The 24,766-nt window shown below is 47.9% G+C and overlaps 1 protein-coding gene across 12 annotated transcripts in view; it reads right to left on the reverse strand.

Annotated features, from left to right (window-relative positions):
* DLG1 (discs large MAGUK scaffold protein 1) overlaps nucleotides 1–24,766 on the reverse strand; it is a 159,851-nt gene that overhangs the window by 30,523 nt on the left and 104,562 nt on the right. For 6 of the 12 annotated variants that reach the window (XM_088132475.1, XM_088132474.1, XM_088132470.1 and 3 more), the window contains 5 exons: nucleotides 21,405–21,519; nucleotides 17,442–17,618; nucleotides 14,022–14,091; nucleotides 6,620–6,719; nucleotides 4,039–4,080 (listed from right to left, as the gene is read on the reverse strand). In XM_088132475.1, the coding sequence (XP_087988601.1) occupies nucleotides 4,039–4,080; nucleotides 6,620–6,719; nucleotides 14,022–14,091; nucleotides 17,442–17,618; nucleotides 21,405–21,475 (460 nt within the window). In that variant the 5' untranslated portion in view covers nucleotides 21,476–21,519. Of the gene's footprint in view, nucleotides 1–4,038; nucleotides 4,081–6,211; nucleotides 6,246–6,619; nucleotides 6,720–14,021; nucleotides 14,092–17,441; nucleotides 17,619–21,404; nucleotides 21,520–24,766 lie in introns of all 12 variants that reach the window. The other 6 variants (XM_088132472.1, XM_088132468.1, XM_088132467.1 and 3 more) reach the window with 2 other exon arrangements.

Genomic DNA, 24,766 nt, shown 5'->3' on the forward strand with positions numbered 1-24,766 from the left:
GGAAATGTTTAGCCTGCAGAACAGAAGACTAAGGAGAGACGTGATGGTAGTCTACAACTATATTCCTCAGAAGAAGATGTGAACTTGTTCTCCGTTGCTCAGAGGGCAGGACCAGAACCAGCGGGTTAAAACTGCTAGGAAGCATTTTAGGCTGGATGTCAGAAGGAACAGGTGCCACATGAAGAGGTGAGATCTCCTTTTCTGGAGGCCTTCCAACAGAAGCAGGATAATTCTCTTCCAGATATTCTGTAGCGGATCCTGCACTAAACATGGGGTTGGACTACATGGCCTCTACGATACTTTCCAATTCTGTGATTTTGCAGTCAGACCGAAAGAAAAGTTAAACACATGTAATAAGGAGGGGGAAAATCTATGGATTGTGCCCAGTTTGTCAGGATGATCAAAGAATCCTAGGTCTATGTTTATTCCTACAGGTAGATGTTGGAATTAGAATGCAAAACTGTTGATGTGCAAGAAAGACATTATGCCAGTCTTGTGTCCAGCTGATCTATGGGACGCAGAGATGCTCAGAGCACTGGATCAGCAGCCGCAGGTGCCTGCTGGCGGAAACGAAGCGAGTGAGAAGATGCCCAGAGCAACGGTGATGGAAATCCAGCAGTGGACGTGGCTGAGCACGGGCACAAGCCGACACGTTCGAGCAACGAAAGCGGCTACGCAGCAACTCTTCTCTGCGCATCACGCACCTGCACATTCCCATCTAATGGCTCTGTTCGCACACTGACGTGGGCTTTCACAGAGCTTCTGGCTGAACGGCTGCATCGACTTTTCCACTGTCCTCACGTTTTGCCGGCAGCTGTGGCTGGCAACTTTGGAGGCAGAGCGATCTGCTTCCAAGTGTGTTTCCTGGCAGCTCACAGGAAACTGAGCAAGGACTGACTGGGCTCTTGTATTTCTATTTGCTCAAAAGAAGCCGTTTTGCGGTGTGATCTTGGATTCTCTTCAGTTTGTGGAACCTGAGGGAGTGGACAGGATCGTCTGTCGTCTGAGCCCAGTCGCGTGCATGTTGGATCCATTACTCTTCTGGCTCCTTCCGATGGCTAGCTGGGACGTGAATGACTGGATCCAGATAGGATTTTTTGAGAGAGGGGAGGATATGCCTGCTTCCAAGGAAGCGGTGGTGCTCTCTCTCAAAGAAGCCATTCCCAGATCCAGCGGGGTTGTGTCTCCAACATTGTCTTTTTAGGGATAGCTATTCCGAAGGTGGTGGGAAATCAACTAAAGAGGATCCCAGAGGAAGCAGAGCAACAGGATCCTTCGGGGCTCAGAGCTCTCCCCCATGTGGTCTGGCATCTACCTGAAAGCACTGGAGAGGTCATCTGTCAGTTCAGGGGGAAGCCTCACGAGTGCCTGCTGAGGACATTTGATTATACTGAGCCACCCTGGGCTAAGCCAGTGATGATATGGAAGCCCTGAGCTGGTGCCCGAAGGCTGCAGCATCTTTATGGATGAAACAAGCTCCAATTAAATTCTACCAGGGAAAAGTTGCTAGGGGCCAGCAGGCAGCTGGGCACTCCAATAACACCACTCCTGGTAGCTTCTCTGCACGTGACATGGTCTCCCCACCCACGGAAGGAAGTGGTTCATGAATTAGGAGTCCTCCAGGACTTGGGGCTTCTGTTTAAATAGCAGGTGGCAGCAGTGTTGGGGGGGAGGTTGCCCAGTTTCAGCTGGTGTGCTACTTATGATCCTACTTGGACTAGGATGCCCTGACCTCAGTAACGCCTGCCTCGGTCCCCCCTTGACTGGACTACCGCAACGCACTCTATGTCTTTGGAGACAACCTGGACATTACAACTTCCATAAAATGCAGCAGCAAGATTACCGGCTGGAGAGCCCACTAACACAGAGCTGCACCCATGCTCAAGACGCAGCACTGGCTGCCAAGAGGCTTCTGGGCCAAATTCCAAGTGCTGGTCATTGCCCTTAAAGTCCCAAAAGCGCATCACCCGGGCAGCACAAGCCTTGCCCGAACTGAACCTGCCCATCTGGTCGTCCTCAAGAGTGGCCCACTCAAGGTTCCCTCCCCTAGTGAGGTCCACAGGGCATGGATGAGATGGCAGGCCTGCTCTGTAATAGCCCCTACCCTATACAATGTTTGCCCCCAGAAATATGTGCAGCCCCTTCCTTGCCGCAATTCTGCAAACAGGTTAAAGCTGCTTTCTTTCAACACGCCTCTGCTCCCAGCTGACTGACTACAGGCACCTATCCTGGGTTTATCTTTGTTTTCTGGAGTTATTTTTTACTTTTGATGTTGTTCTGAATAGGTACCGCCTAGAGTCATTTTTATGAAATGGGCAGCTATATAAATATCATAAATAAATAAATAAATAAATAACCATTGTTAGGGTTTTTCTGTTTTGCTTTTCTGTTGCACGCAGCCTGGAGTCTTTTGGGATTGTGGCGGGTTATAAATATTGTCAACTAACTAAATAAAATCTGAAATGGAAGGTGACCCATATTTCCAGGCTCCGGATTAATGAAATTTTCAAATTGAGTATAACAGATTTTGGAGAAGAGAGCAGCAATAAATACTTTCCCATTGCTATCTCGCCAAGACCAGTTAAAGAAACTCACTGAGATCAGCACCAGATTGGAAGAGAATAAATGCTTAGATTGTGCATACAGGAGAACCGTCCTGAAAAAAGATGCTGCAGCCTTGGAAGTTTTGAAAGCCCCACTTATCTGATCAAGACTACATGAGACAGCAGAATGAGAAAAGGTAAAAGCTGCTTGCAACAGCTGATTCAGAACAGGAACCCTACTGGAATGGACAGCATTGGTCTTTCTCTGAAGAGCTGGCAAAAAAGTCCTCAACTACAAAGCAGCCAGCTAGGAAACTGATTTTTTTTCCTCTGCGTTTCACCCTGCTGCTGGATGGCTCTGTAAAGTAAGAACTGTTGCAAGAAAGCAAAGTGCAACTGGATGTTCAATGCTGTCAAACTCCAGACTGGAGAACTAGATCGTGGGAAGTGCAGCTCAGCCCTCTTGTCTCTGTTCCACGGGGCAAAAGAAAACCCCCAAAACTGCGAAGGGTGGATGTTACGGTAAACTATCTGACTGAGAATGAAGCTGACGTCACAAGAACAGACGAGCAACACGGGAGCCGACAGGACCAACAGCCGCAGTGGGGAAACAGCTACGGAAGGAACATCCATTCCTGTGTGTCCGCCTGGCAGAGGGAGGCTTGCTGGACAGGGAGGGGAGGGAGGAGGAACAACCGGCCACTCTATTCCCCCCCGCTCTAGTTGGAATGGCATGAATCCGATTCCGGCCATCCCGTCCAACCCCTCTGATCTGATAAGCTCCCTTGGAGACCTTCCTAGGAAATGGGCCCCATTATTTGAATTTTATTCATTTATTTACTTATTTATTCAATTTGTACAGCCACCCGTCTCACATTCGTGACTCTGGGCAGTTCACAACTAAAACAACCAAACAACACAACCAATAAGCAAAATGCAAAAACCAATAAACAATAACCCCTTTAAAACCAATTTTAAGTCACGGATCAGTCAGTTCAACCATCCAGCAGACTCTGAAGCCTAGCTGGATCCCCAGGCCACTGACACAGCCATGGCTTCACAGCCTTTTGGAAGGCAGGCAGGCAGGGTTGGCTCCAGTCTAACCTCCGGAGGGGATGAGGCACAGAAGGCTCTCCTCTTGGGTCCCTTCAGGCGACATTCCTTGGCAGACGGGACCCTCTCCTGCCAGCCCCGATGGGACGGGTAGGCGTGACCGGGTAGAGGCAGTCCCCCAAATAACCCAGCCCCTTGCCATGTAGGGCTTGATAGGTCATTACCAGCACCTCGAACTGGACCCAGAAGCAAACTGGCAACCGAGGCAGCTGATCGAGGAGCGCACACAGCTGCCCGCGCCACTGAATTTTGCCCCAGCTGAAGCTTCAGGGTGTTCTTCAAGGGCAGCTCCGTTATCCATATGCTCTTAACAGTGACCCTACACTTCTATCAGTACGCAGGAAAAAAACCCGCAAAGAGAAACACAATTTAATGCACTTACGGTAACTACTTTCACTGTCGCTGGCATTGGAAGTCATATGTTCTGAAAACAGCACAAAGGAGAAATAAGCAGCAATGCCAGAAATCAAAAAACTGAATGTACATCAAAGGCAAAAGTACATTTCCATGGATTACTTAGAAAAATAATGTGTCTGACAGGCATCTGTTGACACACATCAGAGTTACGTGTAAGCTGAGTTCTTCCCGTACATGGTCTACACTTCTAAAACTGAAAGAGAAGCCCACTATTCATAACACACTTCAAGAGAAAGGAGGTTATCACAGGTGGGTCCCCGCCTGCTTCCAGTGATTGGGTCTAGGACCCAATCGCTGATCTGTGCAATTCATTACCACAGAACAGAGTGGTGGGCATAACTTGGAGGGGACTGGATAAAACCACGGAGGACAGGTTCAGAAAGGACCCTTAACTGGAGACTGGATGTGATGGGGAACAGCCTGCCCCCCAAAATACCACTTGTAGGGCATAAAGGAGGCTGGTTGTCTCCACATGGAGGAGGAACAAGGAAACTCTGTCCTGCAGGCTGGAAAAGACTGCTTTTCCATTCTGCTTTCTGCAAGTGCAGAATGAGCCGGAGTTGTGGCCCTCATGAGCTCCCTGGTGGTCCCTCCATGAGATTCCTTTGCAGGAAAGCAGAAACGTCAACCCAAATCATGAGGTAGCAGTCAGGAGTAAGTATGAGAATCCCCAGAAGACAACAGTCATATGCCACTGACTCACCTCTGGCTACAAAAGTACACCTACCCACCATTTTCGGGCCATTTCTTGGTTTTAAGAATGGGGGCTTTGAGACGGAGATCTATGGAGTCACAGGTGTCTGTGACCTCCAATCCTCACGGTATGTGAGAGGAGATAGGGTCTGACAGGGTCTCAAGACCAGCGGACCAGTGCCTATGTGCTTTCTGAGCGACCTGTCATACCAGGAGGCGCCGGGCCAGTCTGAGAAGATAAATCCATAATGCTCCTCAGGAATGTCCCAGGGCCACTTCTGCATCCCTTGACACTGGGGCGGGGGGGGGGGAGAGGAGTTATCTGCAGCACACCTTCAAGCAAGACCACAGCCATGCCTCTTCACCAAGACCAGCACTGCCCCTGTTGCCCAGCTGGGAGAATCCTTCTGCCTGAATCGCTCAGAGGATGAGACCTTAAGCTGCCTGGCCAAACTAAGTAGGCCTCCGACTGTAACAGGACACCTTTCCCTGGCTAAGCCAAACAAAGGGACAGGCTGAGCAATACCGACTGCACTATTCTGGATTCAGGAGGAAGGCCCAATGCATTTAAAGCTAGTTTCATTGGGTGGTCACATAATTCCTGTGATTTTACCTGTCCATCCAAGGACTGTTTTATCCCCAAGGAAAGGCAGTTTTTAGACTAATTTGGGAGGCTTCCTCTGACCCACGCTGACTCGTCTGGCTACAAACGTTGTCACGTGCCAAGAGCCAAACCCCCGGGAACACGCGCCTGGTGCTCTGCAGGGCCAAGCACCTCAGCAAGAGGCAGCTGGGGTGAGTGGGGACCTGGGCACTGAGGGTGAGGGATCATGGTGGTACAGGATGACTGCATATTCAAGGGAAGACAATCCCAATATAACAGTAGGCCTGGGCTTATTTTATAGAGAAAACCTAAGGGGTAGATGGGTCTAATTTGAACTGGAACTGAGCCACCGTGTGTGTGGGGGGGGGATATTTAGGAAGTGGGTTGCAAACCTTGGTCTGTGCTTCGGGAAAGCCACCTGCAAAGTAACAACGGTGTCTGGGAAACAGTGGGGGGGGCAGGAAGGCCTTGAGATGGTCCTGATCATGGCTGTCAAGAGGCTGGGCCTGGCAGTCTTCATCCAGCAGGTGCTGTTTCTCTACCAAGAGTGCAGCGTTCTTTAACACTATATGGTCTGCCAGGAGAGAAGCCTTTAAAAGCACGTCAGCTTCCCGTTTCTGAGCCTCCGATTACAGAGACCAACCTAAATGTGCAAATGCTCACAAAACCCAAAAGCGTGTATAGCGTCTTCTCAGCCCCAAATCAAAAGACGAATGTTTTAATGAGATGGCGAACTATCAGAAGCAAATCCACCTGCAGCAGAGAAACGGGCTGAGCTCCCCGCAGAGGGGACGCGTCCGGGCAAGGACGAAGCAGAGTGCGGAGTGGGAGCGTCACTTACTCAGGCCTTTTGATCCCATGTCTTCAGGGATCCCCTGTGGAGTAGTTCCCCGAGGGCAAGCAGTAAGGAGGCAATCACAGAGAAAACAACCGTCAGTAGCACATCGGAAGGCTGTCCTAGGACCAGGCGATTCCAAGAGCATCAGTGGGGGGCCAAGCCGCTCCGGCCAAGTTCAGCCATGAAGCAACTGAAGAGCCATAATTCACCTTTCAGCAAAATGAGCTCCACTCAGCAACCGTTTCCCTGAAGCTGCGCCTCGAAATGTGGCACGTGAGGACTCCCCCAGCTCAGCATGAGAGGAGAGCTGCCGCCTGCCCCGCTGCCCCACGGCTTGGCTCTCCACAGCTCTTGGAACCCTCTTCAAGGCCACACCGCGTGGCACACACGGCCTCCCCCCCACATACTTACGGTCAATATCACTGGTCTCTGGCTCACTCGGGTCCTTGTTCTTGTAGAAGGGGAATTTTCGGGAAAAGAGGTTCTTTTTACGCTTGTCATTGAATGACTGCTGAAGAAGAGAAGGAAAGAGGGGCAAACAAAGGACGGATGTCGGATGTCCGCTAGGTCAGAAAGGCCCAGTGCAAGCAGCTCCATGGAGACCGACTTCTACCCTCTGACATGCAGGTGCCCTTCCGTCCAAAACAGAGCGACACGGCGGGAGTTGGGACTCCAAGGCGGTGGGGTGGGGGAGAGGCTGTGTTCTCAATTAAGGGGATGGACCAGCACAAAGCAGCCCCTCTGTGATCTGCTCCATGCCCAGAAGTAAGCTCATTCCTTACAATACCAACTCTTCTAAGAGCAAGTCACTGGAGGTCTATCATCTGTGCCTTCTGGTGGAGAGGCAGCATAGATTTCAGAAGGAATAATGTTATCCTCCAACCAAGCAAAAAAAAAAGGAGGAGGAGGAGGAGGAGGAGGAGGAGGAGACTAGCTCTGTTTTTTAACCTTCGCCCAAAGAGCTTGTGGGTTTCTGGACACACGGCCTAACTCGGGTCCTACAGACCCTCAGGAGTGGCTGGACAAGGCTGTCAACACAGAGGAGCCCACAGCAAGCACCCCGTCTTGACTGCAACTCTTGGGATCCCAACAGATGAAAATCCATGGTTTTCTAGCACAGTAAGAGTGTCTGCTAGCGCTCTGGATGGGGCACAGGAGGCGGAGGAAGCTGAAGATTCCAACCAGCTGTCAACTGGGGGTCCCTGGGGGTCTGGAAGTCCAAGCAGAAAGGCTGCTGAAACCTATCCGCAAACCTGTTCTACCTCACAGGCACCAGGAAATCGGCCAAGAGAAGCTTGCTCAGCTTCCAAGAGTGACTGTCTATCTTCACCACAATGGTGGATGTGGTCAGTTCAAACATGCTTGGTTGGTTAATCCTAACCTTCCATTTTAATTTCTTTTGGGGGGAGGAGTAGCATGCTGTGCAAACTCAGTAAGTGTTCTTAGGTAAAAGTTTAATGAATTGTGCAAACTCATAAAATGAGTGAATTTGTTACCCAGGTGAAGCCTGAGCCCAACCAGGGTTATACCACAGCAGCCCCATAAAGCCAGGAGTGTGGTGGATACTGTCCTTCCATGAACGCTCTACTTTGGGTAACTTTTCGTGATTTTTTTCCAGATAGAAAAAAGGACGGGGTGGAATAAAAATTCACGCTGTCCTGTCTCCCCCACTTGCAGAAATGAAGTGGATAGCAAAAGTCTCCTCTACTGCATGAAGAATGATTAGAAGTCGGCTCCAATAGCAAAAACAAATAAATAAATAAAATATGCCTAGATGACTTTGTCTGTGGACTTGTGAAAGCGATCGGCCACAAGTCCTTCATGCTCTCATTCACTGGGCAGGAGAGCTTACTCTGTTATACATGCAGATTAAAAGCTCTGCCAGCCCCTTCTCAGAGCAGCATTATTAGCAGGAACAGGTCAGAAAAGGAAATGGGAAGGAAAGGACAGAGTTGACTCTCCCCTTCTATGCCCAGCACATTAATTTGACCAAGCAAAGACGCAAGCCTGTTTAGCACCAAGCTGTGGCTGAAGCGAGCCCTAAACCTGGCATTTTTTGTCAGAGAATTTGCAGAAGAGGGAACTCCACACCACAGCCACCACCACAGAATCAATCGATTTTGCACCATATTTCCCTTTTTCTGCTCCATCTGGTTAGTTATGCCAAAGATCAGTCCATCATGCACTCATGATCAACGTGTGCAAGGGTACTAAGCAGCCATCAACCACAGCAAGCATGCTCGGCGTTTCCAGCGAGGCACCAGGAGAGGAGGGACAGACAGCCATGCTCCCAAAGGGATAGCAGCATCCAGGTCAGACGCAGAAGGGAGGCAGTTTTCTCTCAATGGCAAGCGTACTTGAGTATCTCCTCTGGCTTTCATGCATGGGTCCGGTGCAGTGTTAAGGTACAAGAGCCATGGGCAAACTCAGCTGTAGCTGGCCAGGCTATGATGCCAGGGCAACCAGACAGTTCATGCTTGACTAAAAGAAACGTAACTCCAGACATTGAGGGGTTCCATAAACAACGTGCTTGCAAAATGGGCGGCTTGCCTCGGTATATTCTGCTCCTTCTAGCCATGGGGAAGGGCAAGGAGTTGGGGGGAGGGGGATATTAATGCCCCTCCAACTAGCCCCACTTATTGGACACCTCCTTGGCCCGAGCACCTAGGGCTTCCCCACCTGTGGGTGCAAGGAGTGGCCGAGAGCAGCTGCTGGGCCCATCAGCCAAGTCTTTCTGGCAAGGCAAGCCGGGAAGCTGCTGCCTTTAAACAAGAGCAGGGGCAGCTCAGGAGTCCCTTCAGCACCCACTGCCCAACGCTGCTGGCCGCCTAGGGGACCGCAGCTGCAACCACATGCAGCTCCTGCCGGTGGTCCGGCTCAATATCATAACGCTGCATTGGTGTTGGTTTTTTCACTCTGAGTCTTCAGCGCAGGTATTTCATGAGGAAGGAAGGAAGTTACACCAAATGGGAAAGAGTGTCAAACCGTTTCATTGCTTTACAGAAAGCAGCAGGATAATACTAGTGAGGCCATTCGGAGAGCCAACGGTCACCACCCATCAGTTTGCTCTTGTTCATCCCTCTGGCTACACGGTCACAGGTCAGACATGCCAGATTCACCACCTGGAGCAACCAGGAGGGCCGGGCCAGCACGTTCCTTCGCAAGGTAAATCTAATTGTTGTATGCCACCCAGAGTCACCTTGTGTGAGATGGGCGGCTATATAAATATGAGAAAGGAAGGAAGGAAGGAAGGAAGGAAGGAAGGAAGGAAGGAAGGAAGGAAGGAAGGAAGGAAGGAAGGAAGGAAGGAAGGAAGGAAGGAAGGAAGGAAGGAAGGAAGGAAGGAAGGAAGGAAGGAAGGAAGGAAGGAAGGAAGGAAGGAAGGAAGGAAGGAAGGAAGGAAGGAAGGAAGGAAGGAAGGAAGGAAGGAAGGAAGGAAGGAAGGAAAGAAAGAAAGAAAGAAAGAAAGAAAGAAAGAAAGAAAGAAAGAAAGCAAGCATGTCCCTGAAGATGTCCACAGGCAGCACTGGCAAAATTGCTTGGTGATCCCTGCAGCTAATCCTCAGCTGGTGCTTTTGGCTCCTTCCTAGCTGCCTGATACACTCAGCCACACATCAGTCTTGCCTTCCTCAATCTTCAAGCCCAAAGGAAATTGAGTGTTGACACTGAGTCAATAAAAAATGTACAAAAATACATTCCAATACCGAGATAACTTTACAATAGGAAATGGAAGAGGAAATGCCAGCCTCTATCCTTATAACTGGTCAGACCAGGAAATATCATGATGCAAACATGGAGCCAGTACAGGATCCATTCTGGGCTGAAAAGGTGACCAAAAACCACGGACAAGAGAAAGGGACTTAGGATTTAGACCACAGTGGCCGACATGCATGCGCAGAGATTCCCGGATTCTAGAGTAGTTGGTCCTCTGCATGGATATGACTCCCAAGATGTCGTAAAGCTTTTATTCGGTCTTCGATGCCTTATTCCGGTATAAAAGCCAAGTGGCAACCCAGATGGACCATGACTCAGCTCGCCCAGGGTAGTGGGGAGATAACTGGCCCTACAGGTGGTTCCACTACCTTCCCCAGCCCAGGATCCAGCAGTGGCTCTCCAAGGCCGAGCACTTGCCTCCCTGTCTGACAAGTATGATAGGGATCCTGTGGACTCGTAACGGTATGTGGGAATGACCTTGGGAGACAGGAGGAAGAGCCACAGCTTAGACAACAGTCTGATAAAGCGAAATCTGAGTCTGAAGTAGGGACGGGGGTAGAGAAAGCATCTCAGAAGGGACCTTCCCTAGTTCTCTGGAAAGTAAAGGTGAGGGAGGGGAAGTGCTTTCAGACTTCCAAGACTGACGTCAGCCCTTTGAGGTAGTCCAGACAAGAAGCACCAACCATGAGTATCAACGCTACCTTTATTGTAAGGTTACAATAACAGAATCTTGCAAGTCTGAAAGTACCTTTCCCCTCCCTTACTTTTAGTCTTCCGAAAACTCGACCAAATCTAGGACATTCGGTCCAATTCTGGGCACCACATTTTAGAAGGACACTGACAAACTGGAGTGTGTCCAGAGGAGAGTGATTAAGACAAGCAGGCGCCTGGAAGAGAAAGCTTATGAGAATCAGTTGGAGACCCTGGGCATGTTTAGCTTGGAGAAGAGAAATATAAGGGAGACCTGATAGCCATCTTCAAGTACCTTAAGGCTGTCACAGAGAAGAAGCGGCAAAATTGTTCAGAGTTATTCCAGATGATAGGGCAAAAAACTCAGGGTTTAAATTACAGGGAAGTAAATTTTCTTTGGACACCAGAAACACTTCCTAACTTTAAGAGCTGTTCAACAGTGTTCACTCAGGAAGTGATGGACTCTCCTTCGCCAGACTGGTGTAAACAGAAATGGGGTAGCCATCTCTTAGGGGTGCTGCTCTGGGCAGAGGATTAGACAACACAGTCTCCAAGATCCTTTTCCACCTTTACATTCTATTACTCCTGCCATTGCGTGAGCTTTTAGTTGTTTATTTACAACACCTGTATACTGCTCCCATCACAAAATCTACAAGTGGTTTACAAGGCAATCTGGATCAAGAAGTGCCTACAAGAAATCAGGACCTGCCCTGTGGGTCTTTTTTAAATTATTACCTAGAGCAACCTTTACACTACTTTATACTACTGTGAGAACGCTAAAGAGGGACTCCTGAAGATTCACCCCTTTAAAACTCCCCTTGAAGATGGTGATCTGCCATTAGATGGCCTGTGGAGGAACTCTGGTGCCCATGGTGCAGCTGAGACCTGGAATGCTGCCACACCAGGCCTACGTGGCCACTGAATGCCAAAACTGCCTAAAAGCCCCTGCATAACCTCCATGACCAAGGGAAGCGATTCAAGGGAACTCTGCTGAATGTTGATGAGACTTGCAAAAGCCCCTCCCAAAGGGTCAGCTCTCTCTGACCCTGGCAGGGAGAAGGGTCAGCTGTGGTCAGGAGCACTGGCCTTCCTCACTAAGCAGCTGTCAGGAAGAGAAGAGAAATAGTGAGCATTTCTTGTTTGCTCTGGGGCTGAGTGAACATTGGCATTATTGCAACTTGGTGAAGCTTGTCCAGCCTTGTCTTCCAGCAGGAAGTATGCCGCTTCCCAAAGCATCAACTATGGCTGTATCGTCAAGAGTGAACAGCACTAAGCAACCGTGCAGTGTGCACTGCTTGACCCATACAGACCCATCCTTCCCTGCAGCTTCACTGATTCTTGTCTCTCATCGGTCTGAAAAAGTTCTGATTCTGGAGTTAGTTAGAACTCTTCCCAGAAAGGGCACCCAGTCTTTATGGGAAAGGGCAAAAGGAGTAACTGATCCAGGTTCAGGCCAACACTCAACCACGGAGCTCACTCAGTGGCTCTGGATAGCCTGTGTTCTCTTGACTCAACCTTCCTTACAGCAGCGTTGTTGAAGGGATAAAATTAGGGAAACCCTATCTACACCATCTGGAGTTTTCAGAGAAAATACAGCATTAAATACAACAAAGACATGGTAATAAATAATCTGAATTGTTCATACCCTACCTTGAATATGATGACCATTTCTGGCCACCCCACTCTGGGAAGGATTTGGACAAAGTCTTAGAAAATGTTAACAAGGATGATCAGGGGACTATAAACTGGGAAAAGAGACTGTAGGGTTTGCAGATGAGAACTGAGAGGACCTAGGGTAGCCCTCTCAACTCCCTGAAAGACTGTTGCACAGAGGAAAATCAAAATCTGGCGTCTCTTGTTCCAGAGTGCAGGACATGGAATAAAGGATTTAAGGTTCAGGAAGGCAGATTCTGAGGGAATGTTAGGAAAAACTTCCTAAAAGGGAAATCAGTGGCCCAGAGAGGCAGTGGGCTCCCCTTCAATGGATGTGTTCAAGAGGAGGCTGGACAGCCATCTCTCAGGGATGCCTGAACTGGGATTTCTACACTGACCAGGAGCCTGGACTCAAGGACCTCTTTTCTCAACTCTAGGGTTCTATGAAATAAAGCCAGCCCCTAAGTCAGGAGCATCCACAGGAGTGGGCACTCATTTCCAAGTGGCAGCATGACCAGCCAATCCAAGCCCTGCCCCCTTTAAACACGGGTGCAGCTTCAAGCACCAGTTGTGCCCCCCATTCTGAAGCCAGTGGTCATTGCCTCTGCTCTAAGTTAATCATATTTTGTGTGATACCACGGCCTCTCTATTCCTGAACATCTACCCCAGGTTCTAGTACGATGAGAGGAAGAAAAACTTTTCCTTATTTACTTTCCGCACCCACACAAAACATTTATGAACTGCTGCCATGCCTATCTTTAATCTTGATTTGTCAGCCTTCCCAGGTAAGCCAGACAAGAAACACGACTAGATGAGTTAATTCTACTTTATTGTAAGGCTACATTAACAGAAACTTGCAAGTCTGAAAGCACAATCCTCCTGCCATCTCTTTTTACAGCCTGATAAGTCAGGGAGGATCCTTTCTGTGTTTCTTTCTCTTCCCGTTAAGTAGCTGCAGGCTCTCCCCCCATTTATCTGATTGTTCCCTAGGCAGCATCTCCCCACCCCAGTCTCCCAAGGTCATTCCCACATACCATTACATGACCTTCTCTATCCGCTCTAGGTAATCCCCCTCAAAACCTTTCAGAAATGTCAATTGGTGCAGAACACCTGTCAGCCCTATAAGGCACACCAGGCCAAGAAACCAGTGCCACGCGGGTCAGGGCTACTTTTGTTGGAACAGCCCCAGGGACAGAACCTTCTAGGTCTGAATGTGCTTCCCCTGCCCCTCACATTTCTTTGTGTAAACCAAGGAGGGGCCTGTCTGAGGCGTTTGCTCAATCTAGCTCCTTGGAACGGGCCCAAGCCCTGCTTGTCTGATCATGGCCTTGGGAGAAGCTCTTCCTCCTACATCACCTCAGCTGGACTCTTGAAGCCAACATGCGGCATACCCGAACCTCTCAAGTTGCCCAAGTTGGCTGTCGCTTCACTTCCAGTCAATGCAGGTGCTGGTGGGCATTTGTCAAACCCTAAGCAGGCCCACACCTGAAGCCCCACATTGTCCCCCGTCAGAATGTAACAAGAACGAACATCTAGAAACTCCTGAAAGCTTCTATCCTTCACCGAACCTCTGATTGTGCGGGGGGCCTTTTTCTTCATCAAAATTACCTTTGGTTTTTGTGTTTATTGAAAAAAACTACTCAGAATATTCAAAATACATCAATCATCCTAGCAAAGAATTTGTCTTTCCTGGTTACTCCAGCAGTGATTCTGCAGTGGCAAGACACTAACATAGCAATGATTAATCCACACTCACCCCTTTGTCACCTCTTGCTTTAGAATTAAATTTCACAGTCTTTAAACGAGCTCGTTCCTTCTTCTCCACTCTGCAAGAAAAATGCAGGAGAAAACTTATTAATATACCACTGGAACATCGGCAGCCGTGAACTTTTTCTTACTGGACCTTATTTGGAACAGAACCTCCATGTGTTTCTATGAGCACTCTGGCCATGAGATCAACTGCTAGAATTAGGCACAGCCAAAGCCACCAGAACTAGGCACAGCTTTTATCACAGAAGACAGATTTCTATAACTGATCTCTCTCCCCACTCAGTATTTGCATAATGGACCATAAAATAATTGAGAATCAAGTAGCAGTTCACAAATCTATCTGCCAGAAACATTATTTTGTGCAATAAGGGTGGCAAAATGTATATATTCATTTATTTGGTTTAGGCATTGCCCAACTCCAGACCAACTCTGGACTGCTCACAGAATAGCAAAACAAGGTAAAAAATACAATACACAATAAATGATGAACCAAAGGGGAACTCCGGCCAAATACCGAAAACATGTTCCAAACACGTCCAGCAAGGGCTCCGTCCCCCCAGCCCAAGGCCTGGGAGAACAGCCAGGTCTTTAAGGCCTTCTGGAACCCTGTCAGGATGGGAGCTGGACTCTGGTTGTGCAAGTGTAGCTTTGCCTGGTTAGCAGAAGAGAGTTCAATCCTTTAATCTTAATGAAATGGACAGGGTCCACCTGTGTTTTAGATCTGCATCCCCCCTAGCTGGTCAGAGCCTCTCAGGGGTTACGCAGGGCTGGATCCATGCAGTGGTGAAAGTGTCTTTGAGGGAAAGGGTAGTTCTGCCAGTTCAGAAAGAGGCAGGAGTTCATCCTTTCCTTAGGAAGCCAGTGCTGGATCCATCACAACTGTACAATTTGCATTCAATCTCCAAACCTCCCTTTTTAGGGAAGATGGTTGAGAAGGTTATTAGTCTTCAGCTCCCTTGAATCCTGGAGGAAGCAGATTATCTGGACCCTTTTTGGCCGGAATCAGACTTGGTTACAGCAATGAGACAGCACCGGTCACACTTACTGATGATCTCTAGCAGATTCAGAATTGGGGTAGTGAATCCATTCTGGCCCTCCTTGATCTCTCAGCAGTTTTTGATACCTTCGACCATGGTACCCTTCTAGACCAACTTGGGGGTTGGGAGTAGGGGACACCATTCTGCAGTGGTTCCCCTTCTTTTGAGACTGATTCAAGTTGGGGGGAGGTCCAGTACTAGACCCCTACTTTGTGCGGTGCCTCAAGGTTCTACTCTCTTTCCACTACTGTTCAATATCTACATGAAACCACTGCGTAAGATCATCTGTCAACATGGGGTGAAGCACCATCACTATGCTGATGATACTCAGTTATACATTTCTGCCCTGGGCCAAACAAGTGATGTTGTCAGGCTCTGTGGGGTCTGGATGGGGAGAAACAGGCTTCATCCATCTCAACCCAATCCAGACTGAGTAGCTGTGGGTTCTGTGCCCCCCTGAAGCTGGAGATTTTTTATTTTTGACCCTGAGTTCAATAACACATCCCCAGACGGAACTGATATGCAATTTGAAGGTCCTTTTGAACCCATAGCTCCTGCTCGAAGAACAGGTGGCAGCTGTGGCCAGATATGCTTTGCACAAATCCATCTTGTGTGCCAACTGCAATATTCTTAGACTGAGAGACCCTCCTCGAGTCACTCACGCCTTTGTCAGTTTGGCAATGCACCCTACCTGAGGCTGTCCTTGAAGAGCATTCTGAAACTGCAGCTGGTCCAGAATGTGGCAGCCCAGGTGCTTTTGTGAGCCCTGCAGCAGACCCACGTAACACCTTTGCTCTGCGAACTGCACTGGCTCCTACTAGTCTTCTGGGTGCATTTCTAGGGGCCGGTTATCCCCTATAAAACTCTAAATGGCACAAGGCCAAAGTATTTTGGGGACTACCTATCTCTGATTGTGTCTGCTGACCTCAACAGATCCAGCAGAGTGAACATGTTCCAGGTCCCCTGCTGGAGCCAGGAGATATGCTTTCTCTGTTGTGGTGCCTGCCCCTGGGACAGCATTCCCCCTGAGCTTCAGATGGCCCCTAACCCTTGTTACTCTTTGGGAAGTCTTAAAAACCCCGGCTCTTCCCCAGGTGCTGGAACTGGGATGCTAGATGAGCCAAACCTGTGCAGCTTGAAGAAGAAATGTTTTTAGTGGGCTCTGGCACATGGCACATTGTCTATTTTTGTACTGTTTTTTAATATGTTGTTAGCCACCCGAAGTCCTCAGAGTCCTGAGAACAAGATGGGTGGCCATATAAACGGTAGGTAGGTAGGTAGGGCAGCCCTAAACTTTCTGCAAAGCTCATCCCTCCACCTCCAGATTCCAACCCTCCTTGTAGCCTCAGTTAAGGCCTGTGGGGGAGTGGGAAGGGCGCTCCTGCTGCTTCTGGTCTCCTCCAAAACAGCAACATGTACAAGTTACAGAAATCTTTGTTTCTGTCCCTCTGAGTTTTCCAGTGGATATGAAGAAACAAGCAGCCTGATGCCAAAGATACAAGCCAGAATCTTTGGGCCTCTAAAGTGAAGAATCAGAACGCTGGCACGGATCTGTGCATCTGTGCATTTACTGCCTTAAATAATCTCCCAGACTCCTGAGGAAACTTCAACCAAGTTAGGGCTCCCATTATCAGCAATGGAAGATACACACACACACACACACACACAATGTCTGTCTGTCTGTCTGTCTGTCTATCTATATCTCACCACATACTTTGATACTGTGGTTTATACCCCTCTTGAATCCCCACAGTTAATGTATGGGAGGGGTACACGTGCTTTGGAAAAGGGACATGGCATCATTTCTTGACCCTTAAGTCTACAGGGTTAGAGAGAGTGAGCGTGGCTGCAGCGTGAGCTAGGTCAGCTTGAAACAGCCATATCAAAGGACACATTGAACTGTTTCCTCCTACCTAAAAAAGAGACGCATCTAGCTCGCTGCACTATGCAAGAAGACAAAAAAAGGTGGAAGTATTTGAACCTTGATTTCACTATAGATAGGGCTTACATTTGATACAATTCCAGCAACTGCTATGTATTAAATGCAAGCCTTATAGTGAAATAACATTCAATCTGTTGCACCTTTTTTCCTGCCTGCATGGTGCAACAGGCTAGAGGTCTTCTCTCTTTGGGGCAGGAAAAATGACCCCTTTTTATGTTAATGGACTAGTCTGGTTTCAGCCTGCCGACCTTGCTTTCACCTGAAGTTTGGGAGAAAATCTTACAAGCAAAGGCAGACATGGTGAGGAAGGGAGGTAAGGAATAACAACCAACAGTTGGCACAGATGCTATGAGAAAGCAGCCGATCTTGAGTGGACGCCTCTCTCCCAATGGCAGGCACATTTCAAGGCACTGTGCAAGAAAGCTACCTGCGTTTGCTGGGAATAACGCCAACCTGGTCGCTCTCTCCGTCTGGCATCACCAGTCGTGCCTGCCACCATTCATCATCTGAAGCATTAATGACATGGAGGATGTTGCCAAACCGAAAGTTCAGCCCCTGGCTGGGGAGACCACTGTCTTTAGTTTTGTCATAGTCGAAGAGTGCTCTGCAGATGAAGGGGAGAAAAGTTGATTGTATGCCTAGAGAAGAGAATCAGAAGGAACTAACCAGCAATCCTGGGGGGACAAGATCTGAGGAAGATCTTTGTATCCCAAGGAAAATACAGAACTAGTTAACTGTTTTGGATTTCCCAAAATTAATATAGTGCCGGACAGAGGAGATGATTGACAGGGCTTTGACTGGGGGACAGATTTTGGCACCTAAAAAATTATAAACCCTCATACTCTTTCTGCAGTCCAAATATATTCTACTTTGCTTCTACAGTTGCATGACTCCATCTGAAATCATGTCCAGCTAAATAACCACCTGGGGCAGGAGTATAAAGCTTTCACTGATACACCTGGGATGAGAGAGAAGGAAGCCATGGCTTTCTTAAGATTGAAGATATCCACTTTCCTAAATTTCCAGTCCCCAACCATCTTCACTGCTCTTTTAATTTCTCCAAATCATTCTTAAAGGATGGTGTCCAGAATTGGATGTGGAACTTAAAGCACTTCTGTTTGAAACTGTCATTTAGATACAAATTTTGAACTAGAATTCCATCCTGAAAGAAAAACAGACTCACTTTTTCTTCACAAGCCATCTTAAGTGAAATACTGGGAGCTAACACTGCTACATGCTGGGGGCAGAGCAGGCTAAGACAGGCTGTCTTCTAAGACAACTCTCTTCTCTTAGGCTCTCTTCTAAGATAACATAAGAACAATCCTAGGGTGGATCAGAACAAGGTCCCAACTAGCCTAACACAGTATGTTACAGGCTGGTTCACACAACATGTTTAAATAGGTTAGCAGAAGAACTAGCAACAGGAAAAATCACTGCTGTACATACAAAGCTTGGCAAGAGCTAACGTGGCTGGCTTTTTTATGGCTTAGCACGTAAAGTTAACCCAGCCTGCTTAATTAGTCTATGCTTCAATGTATGGTACAACACAGAAAATGGGCCACATCCATCCCCAGGCTAAGCATGTTGTATGAACACAGACAAACTCATCCAGAACTGAGACATTTTTCCAACCAAAAGAAAGACCTGGAAGGAAGACGGGATGCTGCATCAGGAAATCAATCCAAGAACTTTCTAGCAGAGATGTTTGGATTCTTCGAACATGGGGCGTGTTATCGCAATGACAGATTCTTGGCAAGAGGAGCTGCACCTCACAAGAGCTGGGAAGAGTATGTCTGGAAAGCACCTTGCAAACCTGATCAGTGATCTGGAGGGCTTTACACTGAATCCTGAGGGGAAGGAAGAGAAGAAGCCCCAGAAAACAAGCACGATGTCAAGCCCTGGAACTGGGACTAGGAGCAATATGCAGAATACAGAGGCATTCAAGAACGAGCGCCTAAATACAGGAGGACAGAGATCAAGTTGAATGCTGCTGTGCCAAGGCACAGAGTATAGGAAACCAACAAGAAGAAGTCTTAACGCAGGAAATCAAATACAACTTAGTAGGTATTACTGAATCTGGGTGGGATGAAACTCTGAAGTGGAATGCAGTGATTGAGAAACTTATTCAAAAGTAAAGACCAGACAAAGAGAGAGCAGAAATGGCATGCTATGTGAAGGAGATACACCCATGCATTGAGATCCAGAGATCGGAGGATGAGATCCCATCGAGAGCATGTGGATAAGAATAAAAGCAAAGGGAAGCTGATATTACTGTGGGAGTGCGCTACAGACTGCTAAGCCAAGCAGAATAACTAGATAAACCCCTCATGGATCAATTACGTAACATTCAGGAAGGAGAGACACAGTAATACTGGGGACCCTCAACCTCCACTACAAAACCATGTTAGCCAAGACTGCGAGGTTCCAAAAATTCCTCAGTAGTCTGGCAGACAGTTTCATCTTTCAGAGAGTTGAAGAAGAGACAATGGGATCAGCTCTCCTAGATCTGATCCCATCCAATAGGCAAGACCTGGTTGAAGAGTTAAAACGAGTGGGAACATACGGAAATCACGAGCACATCAGGTTGGGTTTCAAGATCCCACAGAAAGGGAAACTGTATCATATATGCACACAGATTTAAAAAGACAGAAGTTTAACAACATTACAAATGTTGTAGTTAGGGCTAGGATTAGGCCTTCCCCTCCTAGTTGGTGAAAAATTCCAGTTAGGTGACAGGAAACTGGGTCAGGGCATTGATAAATGCATACTGGAGTGAGGTAGTGCTGCCATTCTCCCTGAAGATGATAGTAATATGTCCCCTTCTCATAAAGCCATCACTCAACCTAGAAATGTTGGGACAATTACCAGCAAGTCTCCAATCTTCCCTGTCCTATCAATCCCTCTGGACCACCTCCAAAGACTGGGAGTGGGGGGCACTGTGGTTGTCCTTCTTCCTAAAGGAGCAGTTCCAGTCAGTGCTGATTTGAAGTGTGGGGGGGGGACAAGCCAACATAGGGTCAGTTATCATCCGTACCCTGACAATACCCAACTTTATCTACCCAGGACAGGGAAGCGATACCATCAAAGTGCTATCCAAGCGCCTGGAGGCTGTTAAGGGCTGGACAGGGAGTAACAAGTTGAAGCTTAATCCTAGCAAGACTTCTTCTGGGTTCATAAACCATCCAATTCTAGAGAGATATCATCTCTAGTTCTATATAAAGTTGTGCTCCCCTGCACAGAACTGGCTTGTAACGTGGGGTCTCCGGGTGGGGAGGGGGCAGTGTGTAGTTCCTTGTTGTGCACTAATGACTGGAACAGCTGGCTTTACTCATGTCTCAGTTAACTCGATTAGATTATTGTAATGTGGTCTACTTGAGGCTGGGCTTGAAGACCATCAGGAAGCTACGGCTGGTCCAGAACACCTCTCTTTGAGAGCTGCACCAGTTGCCAGTTGGATTCTGTATTCAATTCAAGGTTGTGGTTGTCATCCTTAAAGCACTTCAGGGTCAGGTACTGGAATCTGAGGGACCATCTTCTCCCAGGAACACCTGCTTGGGGCTGGGATTGAGTAGAGTAAGTATGGTCTGGGTCCCTCAACTCGGGGCCTACCATATGTAGGGGCTGCAGAGGCCTGCCTTTTCACACACAGTCTACCTCCTGTGGAATAACCTGCCTCTGAACATCCAAATGCCCTTCCCTCGGGAAAACCTCAGACCTTGGGATGCGGAATGTTACGATTGTTCCTACTGGCCAGGGATGACGCTTTCAGCATTGAGCTGAACTGGTCTTTGTTGCAGAAGCCAGTAAACCTTGCAAAATAAGGTGATTACTATAAGCACATAGCAGTTGCAGTCCCATGGACAAAAACTCCCAGATCAAAGTCAGCAAGAAGGGCTGGGAACTTCTCAGAAATAAGATACTGGAGGTATAATAGCATACCAATCAAATGGGGGGCGGGGGAGGAGAGGGTACCTAGGAAACTGTTGCGGCCGTTGCGCTTTCAACCGAGTGAAGAGTTAAAGGGGAAACGTATAGACGTGCAAGCTGGCAACCCTCAGAGCTGCTCTTCTGCACCGTTCCAAAGGAGATTCCCAAACGCCACTCAGACCAGAAAGCCAAACCCGGAACCCAACTCTGTGCTCTCTATAAAGAATGGCTCTTTGGGCACAGCCCTCCCTACTCCAAATCCATATTCTCTGACTGCAGCTGCTCCTCCCGCCTCGCCCACGCACTTGGGGATGCCTCTGCAACCAAGGGCAGGCAGGGTGGCGCCTGGTACAGCTGCCCCAGGATGAGCTGCAGACCTCCTTCCTCTGTCACGTACATCCACCTTCCCTCCCTTGTGCATGTAATGCCGAGCCAGGCCACTGCAAAGCCACAACGGCCTCACCTGACATAGAGGGACCGCTTCTGGCTTGTCCGCAGAGACCCAGATCCTGAGCTGACACTGCTGCTCATCATCTGTTCTCGCAAGTCGTGTATTTTTGCTTCAAAACGGCCATATTCTGATTAAAAAAGGAAAAAAGAAGGGAAGTGCCAGTTCAGTTCCACAGATGCTGCTGCTGCTGCTGCTGAATATAAAGTTTTTGAGTGCTCCAAATCTTATGCCCATCAACAGCCTAGATTTTTGTGACAACCAAAGTCATCATCTCTGCCATTAATCTGGTGTTCCTTTAAAAATATATACCCTTTTTCCCCTAAGATTCCAAAAGCAATGTGAAACAACCCATTTATCTGTGCATGTGCATTCTCTCTTGTGCATGCACACACACACACACACACGCACACTATGACACTACAGGGCTACACAGATTTACTCCACAGATCTGGCAGAATGGAACTGTCACTGATTATCTGTCTATCTATCTCTGTATCTGATCTGTGTCCACTCCTACTCTGGTGAGCATTCAAAGCAGTTAAGAAAATTTGAAAATAAAATCATAAATTGTTAAAAACAATTAAACAACAAATTAACAGATTAAATTAAAAATAAAACAAGTGCTAAAACAATCTGTCTGGTCAGGGGCTGGGAAAGAGTATCAAGCAAAGCTTCTGCCTCCCTGTTTTGGGTCATCAAGGCGCAAGACTGTAAGCTGAGATTGAGTTTTTGGCCATGTTCACTACAAAACACTGGTTACAACACATTGTGTAATCCTTTGTCCACTGGTGTGCCCTGATCTGGAGGCTTTTTTGGGCATTGTAAATAAGATGGAGAAAATTTGTGAGAACTTGCTCTGTGGTTCCATTCACAAAGAGGAGTTTAATAGCACTGCTGGAAAACTGTGATTGAAGAATAATCTGTTTCTTTTAGTCTTTGAAATCTTGGGACATATCCTAGTTCAGCTCTTTCTAGCATGCATTTGATTTTCTAGGAATGTCACATTTTTTCCAAGCAGCCACCCATCTCAAATCGATTGCCCTGGCCCTTCCCACTCCTCCTGGATCTGGATCTCTCTCCTGAAAGCTGGACAAGGCCTCCTCCCTGCTCTCGCTCAGCACTGGTGCTAGAGATTAACCATTTCCTTTTGGGAAGGCCTCAGATGCCAGGCTGGCTTGAGAATGATGGTCTACGGTCTACCTCCCAGTAATTTAAGCCATTGCCACAACCTGGAATCCATCCCTGGGACACTCCTCTAGGAGCACTGAGGACAGCTCGTCCAAGGTCACCCTCCGGTGTTGTCACCTCTGCAACTGAGCACAGAGGCCTTGGCCACCTCTCCTGTTCGGCTCCCCACACCACTACAGTCGTAGCACTGTGAGGGACCATAGCACTATTTTGGCACACTGTGCATCTGTGTGTGTAAGGGAGTTCCCTCCATCTTGTCTACACTGATCTAGAGGGTCAGGGTGGCAACTCAATCCTTTACAGTCCAGAGGTGTCTTCTGGGAGTAGATACAACTTGTCCGTTCAACTTAGTAGGGCAAGAGGTTTGTAGAATCTGTTAGGAACAGTTTATATTCCTGTATCTTTTTTCTGTTATACTTTGTTATATCTTATTTTTAAAGCTACAGTAGCAAAAACTGTAACAAAATGTAGCAGAGTAAACGATACAGAAATATAACATTCATGTAACAAAAGGATAAGTGAAGAATCTTGAATACCAAGAGAGCCCCCAGCAAATTCTGGCCTATCTAGCTCTGGTCAAATTTTCTAGTTTTGACAAAGGCTACAACTATTGGTAATCTGCCTAACGTAGTTTACAACCACCTCTCTGAGTCCTTTGTTGTTGTTGTTCAGTCGTTAAGTGGTGTCCAACCCTTCGTGTCCCCATGAACCACATCGCGCCAGGCCTTCCTGTCCTTCACTGCCTCCCTGAGTTTGCTCAGTTTCATCCTCATTGCTTCAGTGATGCCATCTAACCATCTCATCCTCTGCCGTCCTCTTCTCCTTCTGCCTTCCATCTTTCCCAGCATCAGGGTCTTTTCCAAAGAGTCCTCTCTTCCCATTAGGTGGCCAACGTATCTGAGTCTGAGCTTCAACTTACAACTATTGGTAACCTGCCTAACATAGTTTATGACCCCCTCTCTGAGTCCAGTCTGGTCTAATTTGTTGCATGTGGGCTGGACATGGCAGTGGCCGTGTGGAAGGCTCTCTCTATGTGCTCAGATCCCACAGAACACTTTGTTAAAGCAAACAATGTTTTTCTTCCTGTAATAGCTGGGAAGAAAATGAACTGTAGCTTTTCCCAAACTTTTGAGCACAATTAAATCCAGTGCACAGAATTTGGGAAAGGGAGCCGCAAGGGCACTATTTACTCCAGAATGTGGAAAGAGCAAAAGAGATCTTCCCAATGCACTATTTGCAGTTCCAACCAGACATTCCACCCATAGATCTGGAGCCTCAGCCTTTACTCGTTTCATTTACAGGTCTAGGACAACATTCAGGAAAGCTGTCCCACCAAAAAGCCTAGAGGGTATGGGAGGTAGGACCATTCCACCCAACTTTTAGGACCTCAATCTACAAGTAGTCCTTGTTTAACGACCACTTGTTTAGAGACTGTTTGAAGTTAAGATGACGCTGAACAAGTGGTATTTATGACCATTCCCTGAAGTTGCGGCCATCCCAGCACTCCCGCAATCATGTGATCGCGTTCTGAGCGCTTGGCAACTGGCTTGTACTTATGACAACTGCAGCGTCCCACGGTCACATGATCACTATTTGCAGCCTCCCCTGCTGGCTTCCCACAAGCAAAGTCAACGGGGAAGCCGGCAGGGAAGGCCGCAAGTCATTCCGGTAAGTCGCTTGCACCCTCCCCCGCCCGGCAGCAGCCACCCCGGCCCCGCTGCACTTGTGCTGTGCCTCACGCAGCGCCTTACCCGCCTGCTGGCCTGCTTGCAAGCCACCTGGGACTTAACAACCCACAATCCTCGCTTAACGACGGCAACCAGGAGTGCTGGGATTGCCATACCTAAGCAATATAGTCACCTGACATCATGCTTTACAGCCACATTGCTTAGTGACAGAAACTCCAGTCCCAATTACCATCATTAACCGAGGACTACCTGTGTAGTCATTCCCCGCTGAGCTAGAATCCCATTCTGAAGAGCTATCCCATAACGAAAGCATAATATTTTATTAGGTATTTTATTTTAAAATGTTACACGCTGGGTAATCACTATGTGTGACTCTGGGTGGGGTACCACAATTTTAAAAAAGCAAAAAAAGAAAATCAACGTAAGAAAGCAAAAGACAACATATAAGAAATGTGTACCTGAGGCTGGGATAATAACACAGGCTCATCTAACATTCTG

This window comes from Python bivittatus, unplaced genomic scaffold, assembly GCF_059951505.1.
Source record: "Python bivittatus isolate LINGU-HERP-01145 unplaced genomic scaffold, Pbiv_v1 ctg000980_np1212, whole genome shotgun sequence".
NCBI lineage: Eukaryota > Metazoa > Chordata > Lepidosauria > Squamata > Pythonidae > Python > Python bivittatus.